General features: G+C 50.3%; 2 protein-coding genes across 9 annotated transcripts in view; one reads left to right on the forward strand and one right to left on the reverse strand.

Annotated features, from left to right (window-relative positions):
- Positions 1-3,440, forward strand: part of LOC141924172 (sodium- and chloride-dependent GABA transporter 1-like) — a 35,604-nt gene extending 32,164 nt beyond the window's left edge. For 5 of the 6 annotated variants that reach the window (XM_074826184.1, XM_074826183.1, XM_074826186.1 and 2 more), the window contains one exon: positions 2,143-3,440. In XM_074826184.1, the coding sequence (XP_074682285.1) occupies positions 2,143-2,247 (105 nt within the window). In that variant the 3' untranslated portion in view covers positions 2,248-3,440. The other variant, XM_074826187.1, reaches the window with a different exon arrangement.
- A 9,195-nt stretch (positions 3,441-12,635) lies between these two features.
- Positions 12,636-20,478, reverse strand: part of IQSEC3 (IQ motif and Sec7 domain ArfGEF 3) — a 107,740-nt gene continuing 99,897 nt past the window's right edge. Inside the window, exon 14 of one of the 3 annotated variants that reach the window (XM_074826190.1) lies at positions 12,636-19,058. In XM_074826190.1, the coding sequence (XP_074682291.1) occupies positions 18,621-19,058 (438 nt within the window). In that variant the 3' untranslated portion in view covers positions 12,636-18,620. The remainder of the gene's footprint in view (positions 19,059-20,478) is intronic. The other 2 variants (XM_074826193.1, XM_074826192.1) reach the window with 2 other exon arrangements.

Below are 20,478 nucleotides of genomic sequence, written 5' to 3' on the forward strand. Positions count from 1 at the left end.
GGTTACCTGGCATGTCTCAGCAGAGAGACCAGGATCTTCCAAGCATGAAGCTTGAAATACCTCAGGGCTAGGACCTAATAGTGACAAACATGCACAGCAGTAGTTTGTCATGTGCTTTGTAAAGGGCACTCAGTGAATGAGGTGTTAAGAAACAATGCAGACTTTTATGCAAGTCCCGCAATACCCAAAACTCTGATCTCATAAAACATGTTTTTAAAAAATTTGAGCAGGGTTTTATGTAGCAGTGAATCATGAGTCTCTGTATGTCATACCTAGTAATTGCTGTTAAGATTTTATTTACAGTGTTGACATTCAGTCTTGAGGGCACTGTGCACAAAGTCCCTGGCTCGATGCTGTCTGCTGCGAGCTACAGGTGTAAGAAGTCACTGCAGGGGTGCTCATTTATGGCTTTCCCAGCCCAGCTGCAACAGCAACCAGACGCCATCTAAATCCCATGAGTTTACTTCATGGATGCTTTATTTTGAATAATGTTTAATTCAGAAATGTTTTGGCTGGAATTGTTAGACTGAGGTCATCTTCAGGCTCTCTACCTCTGAGGTCAAGTTGCAAGTGGATTTGGTTTTCCTTCCTCCCAGCTCCTCTTTTGGATGGGCTCTGGTGGGGGAACTGGGCAGGTTTGGTGTCTCAGATCTGCTTTCAGTTTCTGGTCTCTCATCTGAGGTTGAGTTTAGGTTCTTGCAGTTTTGTGTTGAAGATCAACAGCAATTCCCATAGTAGGTCCTTTCTCAGATGTTTTGAGAGCTCCTTATCCCCTCATAATATGAGCAGGAAAAGAGGGAAAAGGGAAGACTGCAAACACAGATATAGGTTTCAACCCTTTGGTTAGGCTCAATCCTGTTTCCACTAGGGACGGTGAAAGCATATCCTGGCATCTGGGGGCATGTCATGAGCATATTTCCACCCATCCCCTCAGCACTTCGTGCAAACCAGCAGTGCCAGTCAGCAGCGTGAGTGGCTGATGTGCACCCACTCTGTCCCGCTCTCCCTCTAACAGCACCCACACACAAAAGGAGACCCAGACCTCCTCCCCACTGTTCATAGACCCAGGAATGAGCAGCAGATGGCAGCAGGAAGAAAGTAGGTTTCTCTCTCTATGTGTGTGTGTGTGTGTGTGTGTTGGTATCAGAGAGACAGAGAGAATTTTTGGCCTCTTATATGCACAGATCCTGGATTAGTTTGTAATAGAGCTGGAGCTGGAGGGAAATTAGATGCCAATGCTGAATAAAGTGGTTTTGACAGACAGGAAAGATTACAAGTAATTTTGATCCTACTGAGCATGAATGTGAGAGGGGAAAAAAGACCATGAATGGCAGAAGGATCTCAGTGAACATTTCAGGAACTTCACCCAGCAACAGCCACTTCAGCGGTATTGGAGAGTAGGAGCTTGTTTCCCTTTGCTGGAAAGAGCTTTTTCCTGACTTAGTGATGTCTATTCAGGTCAGGCTCAATCCTCCTCTGCCTTCTGCAACTTAACAGCATCTGTCCCTCCCTGACAGGCAAAAGTGATTCATTCTTCTTCATCACTCCTGATGCTCAGTCCACACGCCTCCAGTAATGACTTGCCCCTCCATATTTTCCTGGGTTCTTGCTTCACTTTACTTGGCTCTGCAATTTTCATTTGATCAGCTCAGGGTGACACGAATTGCTGCTGATGCAAAGGTTTGTGCAGGTGGACTGGTCTGATCTGCATCACCGGCACAGACTGTAACCTTGTTAGCCTGCTGTAGCTAGTTAGCAATGCTTTATAATCAACCCTAATTGAAAAGTTATGGAAACTGGGAAAATGGGTCTGCTCTGAAGCCTGTGACAGTGCAGCTCTCTCTTGTTCCTACTTGCAGCTGGTATTGCCTGGTAACACTTTGCCTGTGTTATAAATGTGATCCCAGTATTTCAGATGAAAGGAGGAGCAGCTGTGCTGTGTGCAGCACCAAAGCAAAGGTGACTTGCAGAGGCTTTCAGTGGACTGCTGAATTGTTCCAGAGGAGTAACTCCTGCCACATGCACTGCTCCCTCACCCTGTAACTAGGTCCCAAACCTCAGCCACTGCCACACCCCAGCTGTCCCACCGTTGCCACTCCTGGCCCCCCAGCTGACACACTCTCTCCCTTCATTCCTGGGCAGCGTTTGCAGCAGATGACAGAGCCCAAATCAGATGGGCAAGCTCAGAACAACGGCCTCCAGCCAAAGATGTCCTTTAACGGGAGAGTCTCAGATGCCGCCGTCTAGGAGGAGAGCCTGGACCTCCTTGCCCTGCCCTGTAGCTGCTCATGCCACGTTGTCCCTTGAGGTCCTCCAGCACAGCTCGCTGTCCCTGGCTCTGTGGTGGCTTTCGCTTGTCAAAGAGAGGACCTGGCAGAGGAACCCTCATGTGTCTCTTCCTCCCAGCCCAGCTTATCAAGGCACTGCACGAGCTGCTGCCAGGGCATTGTGCAGTGAACATCCTCATCCTGCAGCATCCTGGTCCAGGCTCTCAGGGAGGAGATGCCAATGCCCAGGTCTTCCTCCCCCTGATGAGAGGATGTTTCTAGAGAGCTTAGACTGATCACCCGTCATACCTGTGCACACACAGTGTGACTCAGTGCAAATTAGTCTCTCCCCTCCCCTGGCAACCTGACAGCATCGCCAGGTCTGCTGGCCTGCCTGCCTGCTGGCTCGCACTCCCAGGCTCAGCTCAGAGTCAATGAATTCATAAATGAGTGTCTGAGGAAAGGTATGTCCTGCTGATGCTGTGGGGCTGTGACATGATGCAGGTTGGCCCCATGCTGCCCATCCCTGGGACCAGCTGGGACATGGTGTGAGAGACTGAAATGTCCTATGACTGCCTCAAAGCTTGCTTGTGTCTGTGCAAACCTCCAAGAGAAGCTGCTGTGGCCTGTGAATTGGTCTGGGGGGTGTCGCCAAGAGAAGCGGGAGTGTATTGAAGGATGCACCCCCCCACTTATTTGCAGTTGCATTGTCAGACTCCGTAGATAAGCCTCAAAGGGACAGAGGTGTGCTGAGTTGCCCCATCCTGTAGCCATTTGTGGCTCTATTGTATAGGCCAGACACCATGCCTACATTGATATGAACTGACAAGAGGCAAAGGTTCCTGCCCTGAAGCCAGATGCAATAAAACCTGTTGGACCAGAGAAAAAAAAACTAAAGGCGAGCAGATATGTTAATCAGCCAATACGATGAACTTAAAAAGGCAGCAGAAAATTATCTCTGTGTGCATCTACCGCTGAAGCTTGATTCGTGTGCACCCACCACCGAAGAACTGAAGACTGAGGACCAACGGGACGTCGCTGGATCCATGGTGGTGACTATTCTTGCAGCCCTATCCCGCATCCTTGCTTTATTTCTGCCTTTTCCTTTCATTCTGTCCTATCGCTACCCCTCTTCACTTCTTTAATAATAAAAAACCTGTTTTGGGTATACGGCATTTGACCTCGTTTGTGTCTTAATCTCGCTCTTGGGATCGTATCGAAACCTCCCCCGACATTGGATCGGGACACACAGGTCCAACCTGCTCTTCTGCTGGTCTCCCAGCCTGAGGATTGGTAGCATAAAGAGTAAAGAAGTCACCTGGTGATTAAAGCTGAATTTGCTCACCTTTGGAGTTGGGTCCCCTGTCAGCTCTCCAGTTCATCTCGATTAACATTGCTTTGGATGTGTAACTAATTTGTGTTTGCACACGATGTATGTGCTGTGTCCTGGCTCTTAGTGGTTGCGACTTCCAGGCCTTGAGTGCATGTTTTGCTGTCTCCAACACCACGAGCTGAGATCACGCCCTGTCCTGTATCTGATCATTAGGGTGTTTACATCAAAAAAATCACAGCTGTTAAATAGATGTGAGGAAATGCTGAATTTACACGCTTGATCTTGTAAAGCTGAAAGCCAAACACTGAAAGCTGCAATCATAGTTCATCACAATTAATCTCAGCCAGTCACAGACATGTCATCTTTACTTGTCCTGTAATTGGAAGCACTATTGTAGCTGAAATTTTCTATTTCACTTTCACCTATTTTTATAAACCAGGGGATAAAGGAAACCACTCCTTATATACATGTATGTCCTTTGAGAGGGACATCTGTGTTGAAAACAGATATTAACCTCTGATCTTTGCAGTAATGACCTTTACTAGAAACCTACTTTTGCCTGTGCATCCAGGTCACATAACCACTCTCCCCTTAAACACAGACTGAGAGTTGCATAGGCGGGTGATGGGCAAAGGAGTCAATTCTTGAGAAAAGCCTTAAAACCATGGAAGACCCCAATTTTTCCAGCTTTATTGGGGCAGCTCAGGACTGAGGTAGAATAAATCAGTCAGTGGTCATTTTTGAAACTCTTGGCCAAAGAGCTCTGTTGTTGGGAGAGCTGTTCAAAGGGCTTTACTGTCCAGGTTTTTCCTCCAGGGGAGTGGAGAAGGAAGGGTCCAGAAAACAAAGTCCCTTCCCTGGTGGCTCAGGAAATCCCTAAATCTTCAGTTACTTTTTTGCTGGGATTTTAGTCCCATCCTCTCTGTGACTTATGGCCTTATGTGTGGCCGGTGCAGAACATCACTCTAGGTGTAGTAGCAGGTGCTATCCCATGCATGGGCTGCTCATAATAACAACATTTGATGAGAGCTAACCATTTGCTCAGTTTTCTGCCTGTGACCTTCTCCTTTGCTTTCCCTCCTGCCCTGCTTCTTTTTGTTCATTTACCTCACTGCTTCCCCAGTATCATCCATTCAGTGGAAATTATCTACCTCAGCTTGCTTCTTCCTGCTTTTTTCTTCCACTACTGTCAAATTACAGCTCTCCCTCCCTTCTCTTCTCCTTTCTATTCTTTCTCATTTATATCTCACTGTATTATTACCAGCCTCACTTCCCTGTTTCTCAAATGCACTCTCCTTCCAGCCTTATTACTTATTCCTGCATGCCTGTGGCTCAGCCACTCACTGTGCATGCTCTCAACCTTCTGCCTGCTGGAAGCTGGAGCTCAGGACCCCACAGAGGAGCTCAGCTTTTTGCTGTATCTGGTCCCTAAGAAGCAATTTCCATCCCAATATCAAAATTATAATGAAGTTCCAGCTGTCTTCTTGTCCTCTTTGCACCAGAAAGAGCTGTGCCAAGCAATGATATCTCCTGGTATTACTAGAAGAGGTATTTCAACCCATATTCCACCAGTCTCTTCAGAACTGTTCTGAAAGATTCCGTGGCCTTTCCTCTTTTTGCACTACTTTTTTTCCACCATGAATGTTTGGATTTGCAAAGTCTGGCATTTGTAGCCTTGCAGGGAGGAATCTGTCCTTAGTTAAACTCTATCTGATTGACTGATCCCCTTTTGCAGCATTTGAAACTCATCCCATCCTTAGTGCCAGAAGAGCCTTCCCACTTCCATCACATGCAGGTTTCCCATCTATTGAGATGGGAGGGATGGGCACAGCCCCTTGAGCTCATCCCATGCCTCTGAAATGCCACTGTGGGCAGGTCCAGTGAAGCAGCCATATCTGTGCGTTGATTTTTTGACATCAGGCTTCGGACACCAGCTGAAAGGCATCTGCTGTTCTTGGTGCCAGCAATTCCTCTGTAAGAGCCTCTTTTGTGCCATTCCCACGGTGCCTCATGCCTTTTGGTCCACACAGCAGAGAGAATACGTGCGTGGCCAGGGACTGGGATGCTCCCCTCCCATGCTGCTGTTCAGAAAGGGGTCCCCCTCCCCTGTGCTCACCTACAGCACTCCTGCCTTTTTTCCATCCTCTCACCCCCTCCAAGCACCTGCCAGCTTCTCCATCTTGCCACGGGCAGCTGCTCAAAATAATCCCCTGTGAAACCTCTTAATTCTAAGGAGCTATTTAGGGAGCTGTGCTCAAATCCCTCCAAAATCCTCTTTTTCCTGAGGGCTACGAAAAATAAAATAAATGCCATTGCCCCCAACCTCTGCTGCAGCAGGGGGGGCTGAGGGGGGTGATGGGAAAGACAGGATTGCTTCACTGCTGCTCAAGTGCTGCTTCCCCTGGAGATGCAGGGGAGATCCTCTCCTCTGGGAGAGGGGAGCTCTTCCTGCTGCCATTCTCCCAGATGTGCTCCAACAGCTGGCAGCTGTTTGTGAAACATGTGTGCAACATCTGCAACATGATACCAATGCTGTGTGGCACTGTAAGGCTTTGGCTAGCCGACCGCTGCGTAGCTTGTAGTCTCTCCACAGCTCTATTAAACGATATGTTGGATGCAGTTGTGCTCTGTGTTGGGGGGTGCCCTTAAAGCTGGCATCATTCTCAATGAGCAACTTGTCCTTATCCCCCTGTCCTGGGGGGATTCCCTCTGGACTGAGGGGCCCTGATTGCATTTGGTGGTGATGGTCCAGGCAGGCGTTGGACCTGCTCAGAGCTGTGTGGCGGCAGGGACATTACCACCCTGGCCCTCAGGGTTCATTCATCCCATCAGGAGCAATCCCGAGCGCTGGTGTCCCTCCCTCCAGCGCGTCAGGTGCCCTATCCAACATAGGTCCTCATGTGTCCCCTCCCATGCCCTGGTGGCATCGGGAGGGCTGCCTGTGGGGCTGCGTGGTATCCCCTTGGCTTCAGTCCTTTCCCTGGCACATCCCAAGGGGCTGGGACCCATGTGCAGTTGTTAGTAACCGGTAAAGGGTTTTGAGCCCCAGGGCCATGCCCATGGGGGACCCCCAGCTGGTGGCCCTGGGGCAGACACCAGGGCGGGTAGCAGGGGACAGGAGTGGCGTCCCAGTGTCTCCACCACAGTGCTGGCTGAGGCAGCACCAACAAGGGCAGTGCAGGGCTCCTGCCAAGCACGTGTCCATCATCCCCAGATGCTGTCAGCCGGGAAGTGTCCGTGTCTGGAGACGCTCAGGAGAGGTTAGTTCTCCCCACGCTGATACCTGACATCCATGACGCTGATGGAGATGCCTCCTGACAGCGCGGCATGATGGTGCTGAGCTGCCAAGCAAACAGCACCAGCCTTCATTGGCGCCCCAGGGACCAGTCACAGCCCCTCGCAGGGTGGCACGTGTCCCCACCATGGCCCCTGGGGACCAGCAGCCCTCACCCCCACAGTTGCAGCCCCATGCAGAGTGGCTGTGGAGGGCTTCACCCTGGTCATATCCGTGCGCCACAGGAGCTTTCTCCAGGGGATTTGGGGGGATCCAAGTGTTTCTACTTCCAGACAAGGAAACCCAACCCAGTGGGAAGGGACTTGCCCAGGACACTGATGTAATGATAGCAGGAGGGGACTGGCCTCAGAGGGCCCTGTATCCACAGTGTGGGGCAAGCAACCTGCCTGGGGGGCACTCCTGCCCGGACACCACATTTATGAGATGGGGAGCCACTGCCCGATCAGGGCACGGCTGCCTGGCTGGAGGTTTTTCTCCCCTTGAAGGCTGTGTGGCTTGGAGAAGGCTCTTGGCTGGTTTGCATTGCATTGTGCTGTTCGGGAAAACACAAATACCCTCACAATGATTCTGTAAAGAAAAATGAGTTTTGTGCTGACGCTGCTGACCTGGCTCCAAACAAAACCTGCCCCGTATTTGTCCAGATACACAGTTCTTCAAATGTAAACTCAGCCCTTGCCGTCAGCCTGAAGCGTGCTGCCTCCCGTTTGCTCAATGGCTCCAAACCTGTGTACACAGACTTGGAGGTACATCAGCCCCTGGGATGGCTCTGGGGATGAGGGGCAGGACATAGGGGCAGTGGTGCCTCGTGTCTCATCATGCAGGCAGTGCTGGGCCCCTGCCCTGCTCCCTGCCCATCCCCAAAGAGCCCATGTGCCCTTTGGCTGCAGCTCGCCCTTGTCTATGTAGCTGAGCCTGAGCACCTGCCACACCCTCATCTGTGCATTCCCCTCCAGTACACACCAGAGCATATTTAAAAATAACTCCTTGGTGGGGACAAGGACAAGAGACAGGGGTGAGTGCTCTTGGTGGGAGGGGGACAACATCCCCCTCCACCTCTCCTGACAGTGCCACAAAGTCCCAGCCAAGCGGCCACTCCAGGTCACTGCCTGCCTAGCCCACAGAATGAATGCTTCCACGTGTTCTTTAAGTGTGTTTGGTCCTGCAGGAAGGTGAGAAAGAGAGCTGGCATCTTTGTCCCCTCTCTGCACTTACTGCAAATGGGAATTACAATCCAAGGATTAGGAATTATAATCCAAGATTTTTATTTTAAAGTGGCTTTTCAGCTCTGTGAGGGGAACTTCAGAGTGATGCTCCCAGGGGAGCTGGGTGACAGAGCAGCTGTCACAGCCCCAGCCACCACAAGTGCTTGGGCAGCTGAAGCTCAGTCATGCCCTCCAGGCTCCAGCAGTGGCTGTATGGGGTGACGCTTTGGCAGGGAGGAGGGTGGGGTGTGGCAGGGTGCTCTGCAGCTCAGGGTACAGGGGGTGTCCCATGGCTGGGCACCTGCCTTGGAACCACGGAGTGTGCCTGAGCACTGGGCAGGTGCTGCCATCAGGCTGCACCAATGGATTTTCATGGGTTCCTGGATGCTTTGAGCTTTGAAAAGAAAGATGAGTCTGTTTCTTTGGGGGTGGAGAGCGAGTCTGTATCAGCCATCACTGTTTAAATGGGAGCAAGCTGGGTGAGTGGCACTGCCACGGTGAGAGGTGTGTGGCAGCACAGTCCCCCGGCAGCATCCCAGCCACTGCCTGGTGGGGTGCCATGTGCACCCAGCCCCACTGGAGCTGCCCGCATCCCTGGCAGCACCACAGACCTCAGAACGCTCCCCCAGCTGTGGGGAGAGGCAGGGCTCTGAGAGAGATTGCCAGCTGCCAGTCCCCCGCAGCAGCATCTGCTCCTGGGATGCTGAGCGCAAAGTTGCATCAGCCTAAAGTGTCCTGCAGCCCCTGGGAGGCTTCTGCCCTGCACTGCTGGCAGCATCTGCCCTGGCGAGGCACCGTGATCTTTCCTCTTCTGAACTTTTTCCCCTTGTTCCTTCCTCCCACTGTGTTCGTGGCAGACCTGTGCAAAATGTTGGCAAACTGCTGTTTTTTTCACTGACATATCTGCTGCCTTTCCCTCTGTTAATTATTATAGCAGTGCCTCTTCTAGGGCAAGTCGACAGATGGCTGGGGTTTTATCTTTGAACAAGCTATTTAATAAGGGCTCCTGCCTTTTCCCTTGCACATTTCTTTCCTGGCTGCATGTCCTGAGCTGCTGGATGGGTTGTCCTTTTCATTGTGGATGCCAGAAGATGTGAGCTGAGGCTGAAGGCCGAGGTCAGACCCTGGAGGATGGATTTTTTTCTTTCCCTTTAAAAAGGGAAGATAATTCTGCCTGGGTTCACATGGCCCTTACCAAGCAACGCTCTCCCTCCCTGCAGAAAGATGTGATGGAGACCTGTTCCCCACAAGGAAGTGAGAAGGGCTGTGTCAAATGCTGGGTCCTATGGGGCAGGTCCTAAGTGTGCAGAACGCTGATGTAAATGCTGAAAGCAGCATGCTGTCCACGCACACCAGATGAAGATCCGGCTTGCAGGTACCAACCTGTGCTCTGGCTCATGCTGTCATCGGCTGTGTGGCTTTGCTGTGGCCCACTGGGTGCAAAGGAGGTAATTCCTTCTGTAGGTGGAGGGTCACAGGCTGTGACTGGGAAGACAGGGGGAGCTAACGGTGTCAGGAGTGGGCTGGCTGGTAAGTGGGGCTGCCTTTGATGCGCCATGGAGCTGTGTGTGACATTTGCTGATGCTAACTGGTGACTGCTGGTCTGCCTGGGCCATCTTACTTGAAAGCCACATAGCTGAAGTCTGAGACAGAATCTCAGCATGCCACAACGATTGGGACCTTGTCCTTACTGGGGCAGAAGCAGCTCTCAAGTGCTGGGGAGCTGAGCAGGGTGGGCAGCTCCTGCAGCTGGCACATGGGCACAGGGCGGGCTCGCTGCATGCCCCTGCACTGGTGTGCCCAACAGATGCACCAGGTTTTGTTTCAGAAAGCACAAGCTGTGATTTCCCCCCACTGTTGCTGTCTCCCAGGCTCTGAAGGGGATGTACAGGGATCCAAACGCTTCTGGACCTGCTCCAGAAGCAAAGGGAAAGCTTCCCTTCGCATGAGAGCAAAGACCAGGGAAACAAGAGGAGGCTTTGGGCACCAGCCACCTCATGGAATGGCCTCAGTGCAGACACCAGCACCAGGCACCAGGCCCTGGTACCACCAGGCTCACTTCAGTGACTGTTTTTGCTGTTTTTACCAGGATTTCTCTGCACTTGGTTTTGCTAAAGAGTTTTCAGAGCCACGTGCCTTGAGACTTGATAACATTAGCACCGAAGTGTTTCGTGGTGGCACCTGCCCCAGTGAGAGGGTCAGCACCGGTCTGGGCTCCCTGCATGGCAGGGCTGTGGCACTGCTCGCTGTTTTGTTTTCCCCTCCCTTTATTTCCCCCTCCCTAGGAAGCTGAAGAGGCGGCTTTTCTTTCCTTTCTCTTGGATACTTACAACAGTTGTAACATCAGCTGTCCCAGGTTGCTCTTATTCCTGCCAGGGCTGCTTGTCCTGGTGGGGAAAAAGCCTTGCTTGGAGTGTCCCAGGAGGGCTGGCATCCAGCGAGCTGCCGTCAGAGCCTGGCTGGCAGCTCCCCGCACTCTGCCCCACCTGCCTGTCTGCGCCAGGCTTAGCTGTTTCAGGCCTAGCCAGAGCCAGCAGAGATGCCTGCTCAGAATATGTGAATTTGTGTTTTCCTACAGGGAACATGTTGTTCTCCTTCTCCAGTGCTGCCCAAATACTTTGCTCCAAGTTTTTTATGAAATATAATGAATAGTTCATTTCAAAAAGGTGGTGAGTGGAGGAAGGGGGAAGCGGTGGGAGGCAGGAGGGTGCGGAGGCAGCTGCGGCGGGGGCATACCAGCAGCAAGACGGTGGCCGTGGGGAGGAGTGAGCATCCCCGTACCGTTGGGCTGCGCATCGTGCAGAGGAGCATCAGGGCACCCACAGCTGCTGCCAGCACAGAGCCCCGCAAAGGCCGTTGCTTTTTCAGCACACATCGCCCTGGACTGACCCAGGTCTTTCCCAGCCAGCCGTGCAAACAGCATGGGGTGGCAATGGGAGGGCAGGAATTTAGTGCCCTTGTGGGTGGACACCCATTTGCTGTGGGGTGTGGGAGGAAGCTGCCCTGTTTGTTCTGATTTAGCACTAGAAAATTCATGAGAATGGCAAAGAGGGGCCACCAGCTCAGGGAAATCCTGAGCATGCAGCTAGGTGAGTGGAGGAGAGGGGCACTTGCTCCTGTTGCTAGTGCTGTGTGAGTCCTGTTTGATCAGCAAGTCTATGAGACTTCTGCACATCTGAGATGGAGCTGAAACATACTGAAAAAGTGAAATCTTCCGTAATGGGAGGGAATAGGAAAGTGTATATGGAATATCAGGATGGGCACATTTCTCTGTCAGGCACTTAAAGTGTTTTACCTGCTACAGCCTTGGCCCTACAGTCCTGTGGAGGAAGAGCCTTCCCTCTCCCCTTCCACTCTTTTTCTTTTTTTTCAAATGTACCTGACATTGTTTGGGAGAATTCACCCTTCATGAGGAGGAAGGGTTAGGAAGACAGGGCTCTTGTTTCCAAGAAGTCACTGATGACTATGCCATATTGTCAGACCCCAAGGCTAGAGCATGGGTGTTACATAAAATAAGATCCTACCCTGCATGCTTGAGAACAGTCCCAGTTCATGGATTGTATGGATTAAGGCAGAAAACACAACTCCTCAGCCAGTTTTTAACCTCAGTTGCACCCATTAGCTCCAAGACCAGCCAAGTGTGACAGAGCTCCTAAACTGGTTAAATCCCACAGCCCTACTCACCACCACACTCCTCATCCTTGAGACACCTACTTATTTTCAGCCCCCTTTCTCAGGTCAGGCAGGAGTATGTGCATGACCTCACGACCCCACGTTGCCAGACTCAGGATCTGGGCAGTGACTTGATAGAGGGGCACCTCGTCCCCAGCAGCTGGCAATGATGGGAAACCTGAACCTGTGGGGAACAGCAGAGCCTGACTCTGTGATCAGCTGTGCCCTGGGCACCCCCAAGGCACCAGCACAATCTTTCCAGAGTCCCCGAGGTGAGGCGGAAAGGGGCACATTGTGCCCTGCATGCAACAGTGACATTGCAGGCCCTGTTCCCTTGCTGTCCCTGATCACAGACTGTGACATGGCAGTTTTGGGTTTGTGATAATCTTCCTGCCACCATGCTGCTCCCTGAGGGCTCCACTCTTCACGTTGGCTTTGGGACCCCAGGAACAACACCTGCAAAGCCGGAGGCAGCAGGCCGTGTAGTGCCGAGTTCAACGGCAAGTCTTCTGTATCTTGCTTGGTAGGGGGTGGGTGGAACCCGCTTACAGCAAAGCACTTGAGGGACATGCTTAAAGTCCATCTTGAAAGTTTCAGAGAAAAATTACATCTCAGATTTCTCTGTGGAAAAGAGTGGCATATTCTGATCAACTCTGAACACACACTATATATGTTATTGCACATTACGTATACTGTATAGATATAACAGTGTATAGATGCACCGTAACAGTTGTGGTATATGCTTTTTGGATTGTAATCTCTTTGCACCAGCACTACCTAGATGCGTCTACATAGTATCCATCCCAAAGATACCTGCCACCTTCCGATTAATAATAGTATCTGCACATCGGAGCAAGTGAGGAGTATTTCACATATAGACAATCTGTTTTTATTGCTTTCATCTTTACAGCCAGGTGTGTGATCTAAACATCAGGCAGAAACTTCTCCAATAATCTCCTATTTCAAAACATCTTAGAAAATGACTGTTTGGGACAATCTGATTTATAATATATCCGTGGCACACAAAAACATAAACAGAAGCCTCTGAATTCCTGGGAAATTTCCTGTGTCTCAGAGGGTTTTCTGTCCTCCCAAGTGTTTCACCGTGGGCCTGGGGGTCTAAGGGATTCTTTGAAGCCAGCAAAGAATTTGCAACCTACAGACAGGTTTTTTTTAGCAGGTGCAGTCTGAATCCAGCATCTGTTCAACTCAGCTGCAAAGATGTAGGTTGCCTTCCCCCACCCATAGCAGAGGAGAGCTTGCTTTGTGTGCACGTGTTTGTCTCTGATCATCTCTCTCATCCCTGTGCAGAACTTCACAAAGGTCAGTTGCATTAACCTTGGGGTTATGCTTTGTGTAAATATGCATGTATGTCTGATTTGCATGGAAAATGTCATTTTCCTTACGTGTCTCCCATCCAAATGTTAACCAAGCCTGAGCCTACGTAGCGTGTGAGATGGGCTGTGATGGCAACTGCAGCCAGCACAGCTGTCCTGCTCAGGCAGTGCATGGCTGCATATGCCTGATATTTTTGTACAGCATGATCAGCTGTGTGGATAGTAGAGGTGCTTACATGTTATCTGCCGTATAGTCCTACATGTTGGCAGACGGTGTGTGCATTAGCACACAGTATGTGCTGATGTCCCTGGGTGCATGAGTTTCTCTGTGGCCAGCTGGCATCCAACACATGCATTGGCACATGCGGCTTGTGAAGTTGCTCTCCTTGCCGCAGCGTGCACGTGCAGCAGCGTGCGCTTTGCATGGGTGTGTGGGCCTCCCTCCCCAGTGGTGCAGAGCTACACAGACATGAGCAGAGGGTTTGGGGCTGGCTCTGCTGCATGCTGGCAAGATGGAAAGGAAGGAGCTGCAGCACAGAAGGGCTTTTGCCTTCCCCCCTCACCATATTCCTCTCTGCCTCACTGCAGAGGTGAATTTCACATTGAGTCGCTGTCTCTTGGACAAGATTATTTCATCCTGGTTTCCTCTGGATGTGAGCATTCAGCTAGCTCCTGCTGCATTCAACAAAAAATCAGCAGTAGCCGGCAGCCGGCTGCCCCTGAGGCCAGCAGGAAGCCAGGATGCTCAGCACTCCTCCTCGGGAGCACACCCTTGGTGTGTCACCCATGCATCTGCGCACGCCACCAGAGCCCAGGGACACAGGGAGGGGAGCTGAGGCAAAGAAGACATTAGCGCACAAGTGACATGTCTCAATATAATTTCTAAAACTATTAACTGAACAGATAAAATATCTCTGGTCTATTTTTGTTATTTTGTTACAAAATATTAGCCATTTGAACTCTTTGCTAGGTGTGACCACACCACTTTTCCCAAAGGAAGCTTTTCTTGGTGATATTTACAGCAGGAAACAGGTACAGACAGACAGGTGCTTTCAAAAGCCTACACACAGGTAACACTTCTGTTGTTAGTTTTTTAAAAAGACACATTCAGATGGGGTTGTGACTAGTGTTGAAGAGCTGAGTGACTTCAAAGCTGCTGTCCCAGGCATGGCTGTGAAAGAGCGGGCAGGACAAGGACAGTGCTAGCTCACAAAACACTGCCGACAGTCCCTGGAGCCTACACTAGCACAGTGAGGCAGCTGGTGGAGTGGGAGACAAGGGAGCTTGCTCAGCAACTTGCATTTCAAAGCAGAGACTCTGCCACGCAGCAGCTTCCTTGATTTAGGGCTCAGATTTGTTTCTGGAAACCTCACAAACACGTGCAGATAGTTGCAGGTTGAGCCTTCTGAAAAACATGTAACAAAACTCAAACTCTTACAGCTCGGAGGCCCTCAAATACTTCCAAATCTGGTGGTACCTTTTTGTGAAGAAGTTCGAGTATTGATGAAATTCTGGTTGTGGACCATACCCACACCTTTCATCTACAAGGAGGAGAGAAAATGTGAACAGTGGGATGCTTTGAAGGTCTTGCAGAAAGCACTAAGTGTTGCTACCACAGTAGCCCAGACCATGGCATTAAAAGTACTTCAGTAGCAGACAAACACTGCATTAAACCCAAATTGTTTGCACTAAGCTTGATTCTCCTGTCACATTTTTCCACCCCTTTGCTTCTGGTGTAAACAGATTAATTTCACTGCACCTGCATGAGCAAGAGAGAATCAGGACAGAGCCTGACATTTTGCATAACACAGCTCTGTAGACCTCAGCAACACCTTGTTCTCTTCCACTGTCCAGCAGAGCCACCTTCTTGTTTGGCCACTGACTACCTGACACTCACTGCAGAATACTTTTTACTGGGTTTCTCTTTTCTCTCTCCCCCATTCTTTTTTTAATATAGAAGGATATGAATTTGGCAGCAAAAAGCCACTGGTTCATTTGGGTCAATCTAATCTCTGCAACAGCTTCCTGCCTGATTCCTCCACCCGAAAGATTGTGCTAGGTTCATGATCAGAATCACTGCTGTCAAGAGCTGGTGATTTTTCTTTGGGCTGCTCCCTCCAGTTGAGCTGCGGTATACATTTTGTCCTTCGTTAGGTTGTCACTGACATGCTCTTTCTAGCCTGCACCCTGTCAACGATCAGTCTGCGTGCAAGGGTGTCTATTCACAGTACTACAGCTACACTGAGTCTGTGCGTCTTACTTGCGTGTGGGAGGGCTGTGGGAGCAGACAATACAATAGATCAGATGAGGTGTAGACATGCTTTAAAGTGCTTGTCAACCTTCGAGACCAACCTTCAAAGGAAATAAAAAATCCATATTTTGAAGTGAAGTCCGAAGGGCTCATCTACACAGTAGAATTTAGAGCAACCTGTTCCATGACAACCTGGAATAGAGTAGTTTAGTGTCTCTCCAGCTAAACCCTGCAGAAGATGTTGTTACCACCAGGCTAGAAGACAGCAAGGGTTATCTACATCTACTTCTCTGTCCAAAGGTCAAGGCCAGCATTAGCCTTTTGCAAGGTCAGGGAAATGAAGCCAACTTGCCCTGAGAGACTGCTGTGCCTCAGGTACCTCGATACTTCAGTTAACTTACTTCTGCCCTTCATCCAGCACAAAGAAGGGAGTCTCACAGAAGCTTCCTTATTTCTTCTTTAAATACTTGCAGCTCTCCCATTCAATTATTAAAGCAGCAAACCTCTCTTGTAGGAACTTCATAGACATTGATATAAATATTTTATCTAAAAAAATTATTTCATCAAGTACATTAAGGTTTTTGTTGTTGTCATTCCGTGTTATATGTCAAGTAAAATCTAATTTATTTATTTTAACACACACATAGACCTTCAGTGGCTCACTGCACCCTGGGAAAAAACAAACAAGTACTGCCATTCCTCTCAGACAGCAAAATAACCACTGAGAAGGGAGGGCAGTGCCAGTGCCTCCTGGATACCACCCTTTTCACTGCAGCAGTGAGTAAAATTAAAACAGCAGCCACACACACTACATTGACTGGACAATGGCAGATGACACACATATGCTTTCCCAGGGAGCTACGGACAGGTTGTAGGAGATCCCGGCTGCCGTGAGGCGGCGTGTCACCCTGGAGGGAGCCAGCAGCAGATCAGGCCAGCTGTGCCTCACAGCTGGCTGGAGGGTGAGGTGAGCCCTGGCTGGGGGTGAGGACCTCTCCCTGGGCCTGGCTTTATGATGTGGAGCATCCTGGCTAGAAGAAAGCTTCTCTGGTCTGGAGGGAGAGTGGGCTTCTATTCAGGGTTTTCTTACAATCTTTTCTGCTTCTGTGGTCCTCCCTGAGGCTTTGCCTGTTGGCTCCTGGTCCGTACATTTGCTATGGTGTATAAACATGGCAGCCTAGTGCTCTGGTCCAGACAGCTAAGTAAACAACTTAGACAGACCTTTCATTACACCTGGGTGTATGGGTCAGGCTCAGAAACAAGGGGACCCAGAAGTGTGCAGGCTCCTGCCCCGGAGGAGGCTTGGGCACAGGAGACCCTTCACCCCAGCCCCTGTCCACTTCCCTAACCCCAGCTGGACTTATGCCCAGGTCAAATATGTGAACTCTTTCATCTGAACATTTCAGCAGAGCCAGCAGACATACAAAGAGCCAGTCCCTGATGCACTGTGTTTTTCGTCACTGGCAATAGCCCCAGAGATGAGCATATTGGTACAATCCCTAAGGAAACTGCTGTGTGGCTTTTACCCCATAAGGTAAAAAAAGAGTGTCCTGCGTCTGTCTTCACTGTCGCCCTTTCCCTGACATTTTGCACATGCTTACCACTGCCAACAACTCCTGCCAGTCCTCATCCAGTGACTATGTCACCAGCACCCAGTGCTCACGTCTCAGCTTCACATGGGAAGAAAAAGCTTTTCTTTCTTTCCCTCTTAAAATAAAATAAAAATAAAGGCCCTAAAAGGCATTCTGTCCTATTTTAAAATCCTAAAGTTGATCTTCTTAAGCCTTGAAGGGAGATAGAGTGAGTGAGCGAGACCAAAGCCTTTAAGCTAATTAATACCTTCCCCTCCCTACTGCTCAAAGAGATTTTTTTTTCTAAAAATACATCCATAGCCCGTTTGTAATGCCGTCTTCCTTCACATCAATGTCCCCAATAAAGCAGAGGAGCTGAGCTGTCATCTCTATCTCAGGATCTTCCCTTCCACTCACTTTGAAGCTGGGATAGGGAGGGAGAGAGAAGAGGCTTTGGAGTCTGGTATCTGGGCAGCTTTCCTATAGGAAGGGCTGATGGAGGCAAGAGTATAGCCAGGCAAGAGATACAGATTGGGACCTCACATGGGTGGTTTCCAAAAAGCTCCTTCCCTCTAACACAGGAGGAAGAGCTCAAGTGAAGGGAACATTCACCCCAGCAGATGAATGTAACACTTGGCTTTTCTTTCAGAATATAAAAAAGCAGGTGGGCAGGAAACACAAAACCAGCTAGGAGGAGGAAAGCAGAGGTGGGTCTGTTTTATGCTAGAGAAGACAATCTTCATATGTGTGTGTGTGTATGTGTGTGTTGAGGTGGGAGAGCACCTCTTGGTGCCATCTCTTTGGAAAAGTACTCATCCATTCCAGGAAGACCCCTGGGCTTAATCCCTCCCTTCTGCTCCCTCAGAACTGCTTGGTGTTTCCTTTAGTAAGCATGCGCCATACATACGCTACCATACAAGTGTATTTACATGTGATGAGGTCTGCTAGGTCTCAGCAGAGGTCTCTGGTACAATGCTCCAATATAACAACAGAAAGAGTTTTGGTGTTCAGAGAGACCATCTTTGTGTTGTACTGCAGCTCAGGACAGTCTCTCCTCCTCTTGAACTCTTTCACTCGTGCACTCCCTCGCTTGAAACTGGCTGCTGCAAGGAGATAATATTTGAAGAGCTATGAAGAGAAAGCATGGCAAGTGGTACAAGTTCTCAGCTCCAGCTTAGCAGGCATCAGCAGTGGTGGCAGGGGGAACTCCACCTCCAGGAGTGCCCCAAGGTTGGTCCTTGGCACGGGTGAGTCCGTTTCTCTCCGAGGCTGGCGAAGTTTTGGGGTGGGTACAAACCTATGGCCAGGTAAATGCAAGGCAGGGAAGGCAGTCGAGGAGTAGCAAACGGAAGACACAGTGCCTAGAAAGCAGCAGGTCATCAAGCCTCTCAGGAACGGGGCAGCAAAGTGCTACATGGGGACTGCACGAGCACAGGAAGCCAGCTGGGCTGGCAGGGTGTGAGGATGTGTGAGAGTGTAGGTTGGCAGTTTCTGTAGATGGCTCCTTACAATTAGCATCATCTTGAGGGGAGACAGGGTAAGAGTTAGGTCAGTTGGATTTTTTTTTTCTTTTCTTCTTCTTTTACTAAAAAATAAATCACAAACTAGATCTCTGTAGGCAGAAAGGGTCCCCGGGAGGCAGTGGGGAAGGGAAGTGGGGAAGTCTGTGCTGTTTTGGTGCTGGTGGTGTGGCTACACGAGGCTGCGTGAGCCACTGGAGTACCTGCGCCTCTGAAGCAGGGAGCTAGGGGGGCAATACTGGTGGGGGTGGTTGTAGGGAGGTGGTGGAGGTGGGAGGGGAGGCTGATGGACCAGCTTCATGGGGGTCCCGGGGAGCCCGCTGCCCACACCGCGCCAGGGGGTGGAGGTGCAGGAATCAGAGGTGACGTAGCGTGTCAGAGTCTGGTTGAGGGCCGGCTCCATTCGAGCGAGGCACGGCTTGTCCAAGACAATGACTTTGACAATCTGCTGGCACTGTACAAGTGTCCCCGCCGAGGCGGGGTGCGAGGGCACCAGTGCTGTCTCCAGCCGCTCCCGTGGCATGTTAAGACATGTGCTGGGCTGCATTCCACTCTCGGGCCCCAGGGCGGAGTTGTGCTGGTACGTTTGAAGCCTGTTGTGAATTGACACCTAGTTTAGAAACAGCCAAAGAAGCATTAAATGTTACAAGACTTTTCCCATCTGCTGCTACTGGCTGCCCTGAACCCCCGCCACCAGTCGGCCTCACATGCATTAAACCCTCCCCTCCTCAAAAAAACAGAATAGGCACAATCCCCAGCTGCACAGCTACCCCCAGTAGCCCCATCATCCCCATCTAGGCCTAAGTGCCCCTGTCCTTTCCATCACGTCAAAGGCAGCAGGGCCGGCATTCCCAAATACAGTGCAACTTTGATTATCCAAATGGCACAGGGAACGCAAATCAACTCTAGGAGTGGAGGCGTCCGTAAATTCTCATGGTAATGAACAGACCTCAGAGGTCATGCCCGTGTCCCCACCAGCAAAAAGGAGAGGGGAACCAGACAGAAAGGTTTCAGATAATCGAGGTTGTACATTTCAGCAAAATGATGGTAGCTGAATCTGAGATAGAGAGAGACAGAGAGACTCGAGCCTTTCCCAGCTCCCTGCCTTTCTGAGTAGGAAGGTACACCACATGACTGGCTAATCTGTTTACAAAGGAAAAAGCAGAAATCTGACATACTCTAGCAAAAGGCAGCTCCCTCTGATCCATTTGATGGTTTGTCAGTGAAAGGAAATGATTTTCAAAAAAAGAAAAAAAAAGAAAAAATGTCCATCTAGCTCATACAATGATAAAAGAAATTCATGATGAAATGGCAGCAGATTAGATAATCTCAAAGAAATGGAAATGCTCCTCTGCTGGCAGAGTATTACTTGGGCAGCTGAAAGGGGGAAGGGAAGCAGGAGGTCATCAGGGTCCCCACAGAGAGATGCTGATAATGGAGTCAAATAAGGGAGCTCACTGAGTCCAGTTTGAAAAGGAGGAGCTGGCCTGGCCTGGAGGTCCCTAAGGGGGGGAAGCGCAGCAGGAAAATGGTGCTTCCCGAATGGTGGATGAGGTTATAGTTCCTCCTGGCAAGGACACGGGCTGATGGAGACCCCAAACCACAGCAAAGTTGCCGGCTCAAAACAGAATGTCAGTCAAGTGACAAACCCTGGGTAGGAAACGAGTGCTTGGAGGTTGGCATGGCACTTCCAGCTAGGCAGGGGTACAGATGGGCAGATGGGACAGTGGGGGTGCCCTGATGGTCTGGCATGTTGCGCAGCAGCACCAGACAATTGGGAAGGAGAAGCTGTGGAGTGGCCAAGCTTCCCACCATGCTGGAATAAGGATGAGCTGTCTGTCCCTACTCAAGCATGAAGGTTGCTCAGACTCACTGCACAGCAGAACGTAATATTGTGTCAATATTTATTCAGACAGTGGAACATCCCATAGGAAAAGCTGGTTGCTGGGCCATGAAGTGCTAATGACATTAGGATACATGGAAGCTATTCTTCACAAGGAAACACTCCTCCCAACAGGAATAGGAAATTG

This window comes from Strix aluco, chromosome 5 (assembly GCF_031877795.1).
Source record: "Strix aluco isolate bStrAlu1 chromosome 5, bStrAlu1.hap1, whole genome shotgun sequence".
Lineage (NCBI taxonomy): Eukaryota > Metazoa > Chordata > Aves > Strigiformes > Strigidae > Strix > Strix aluco.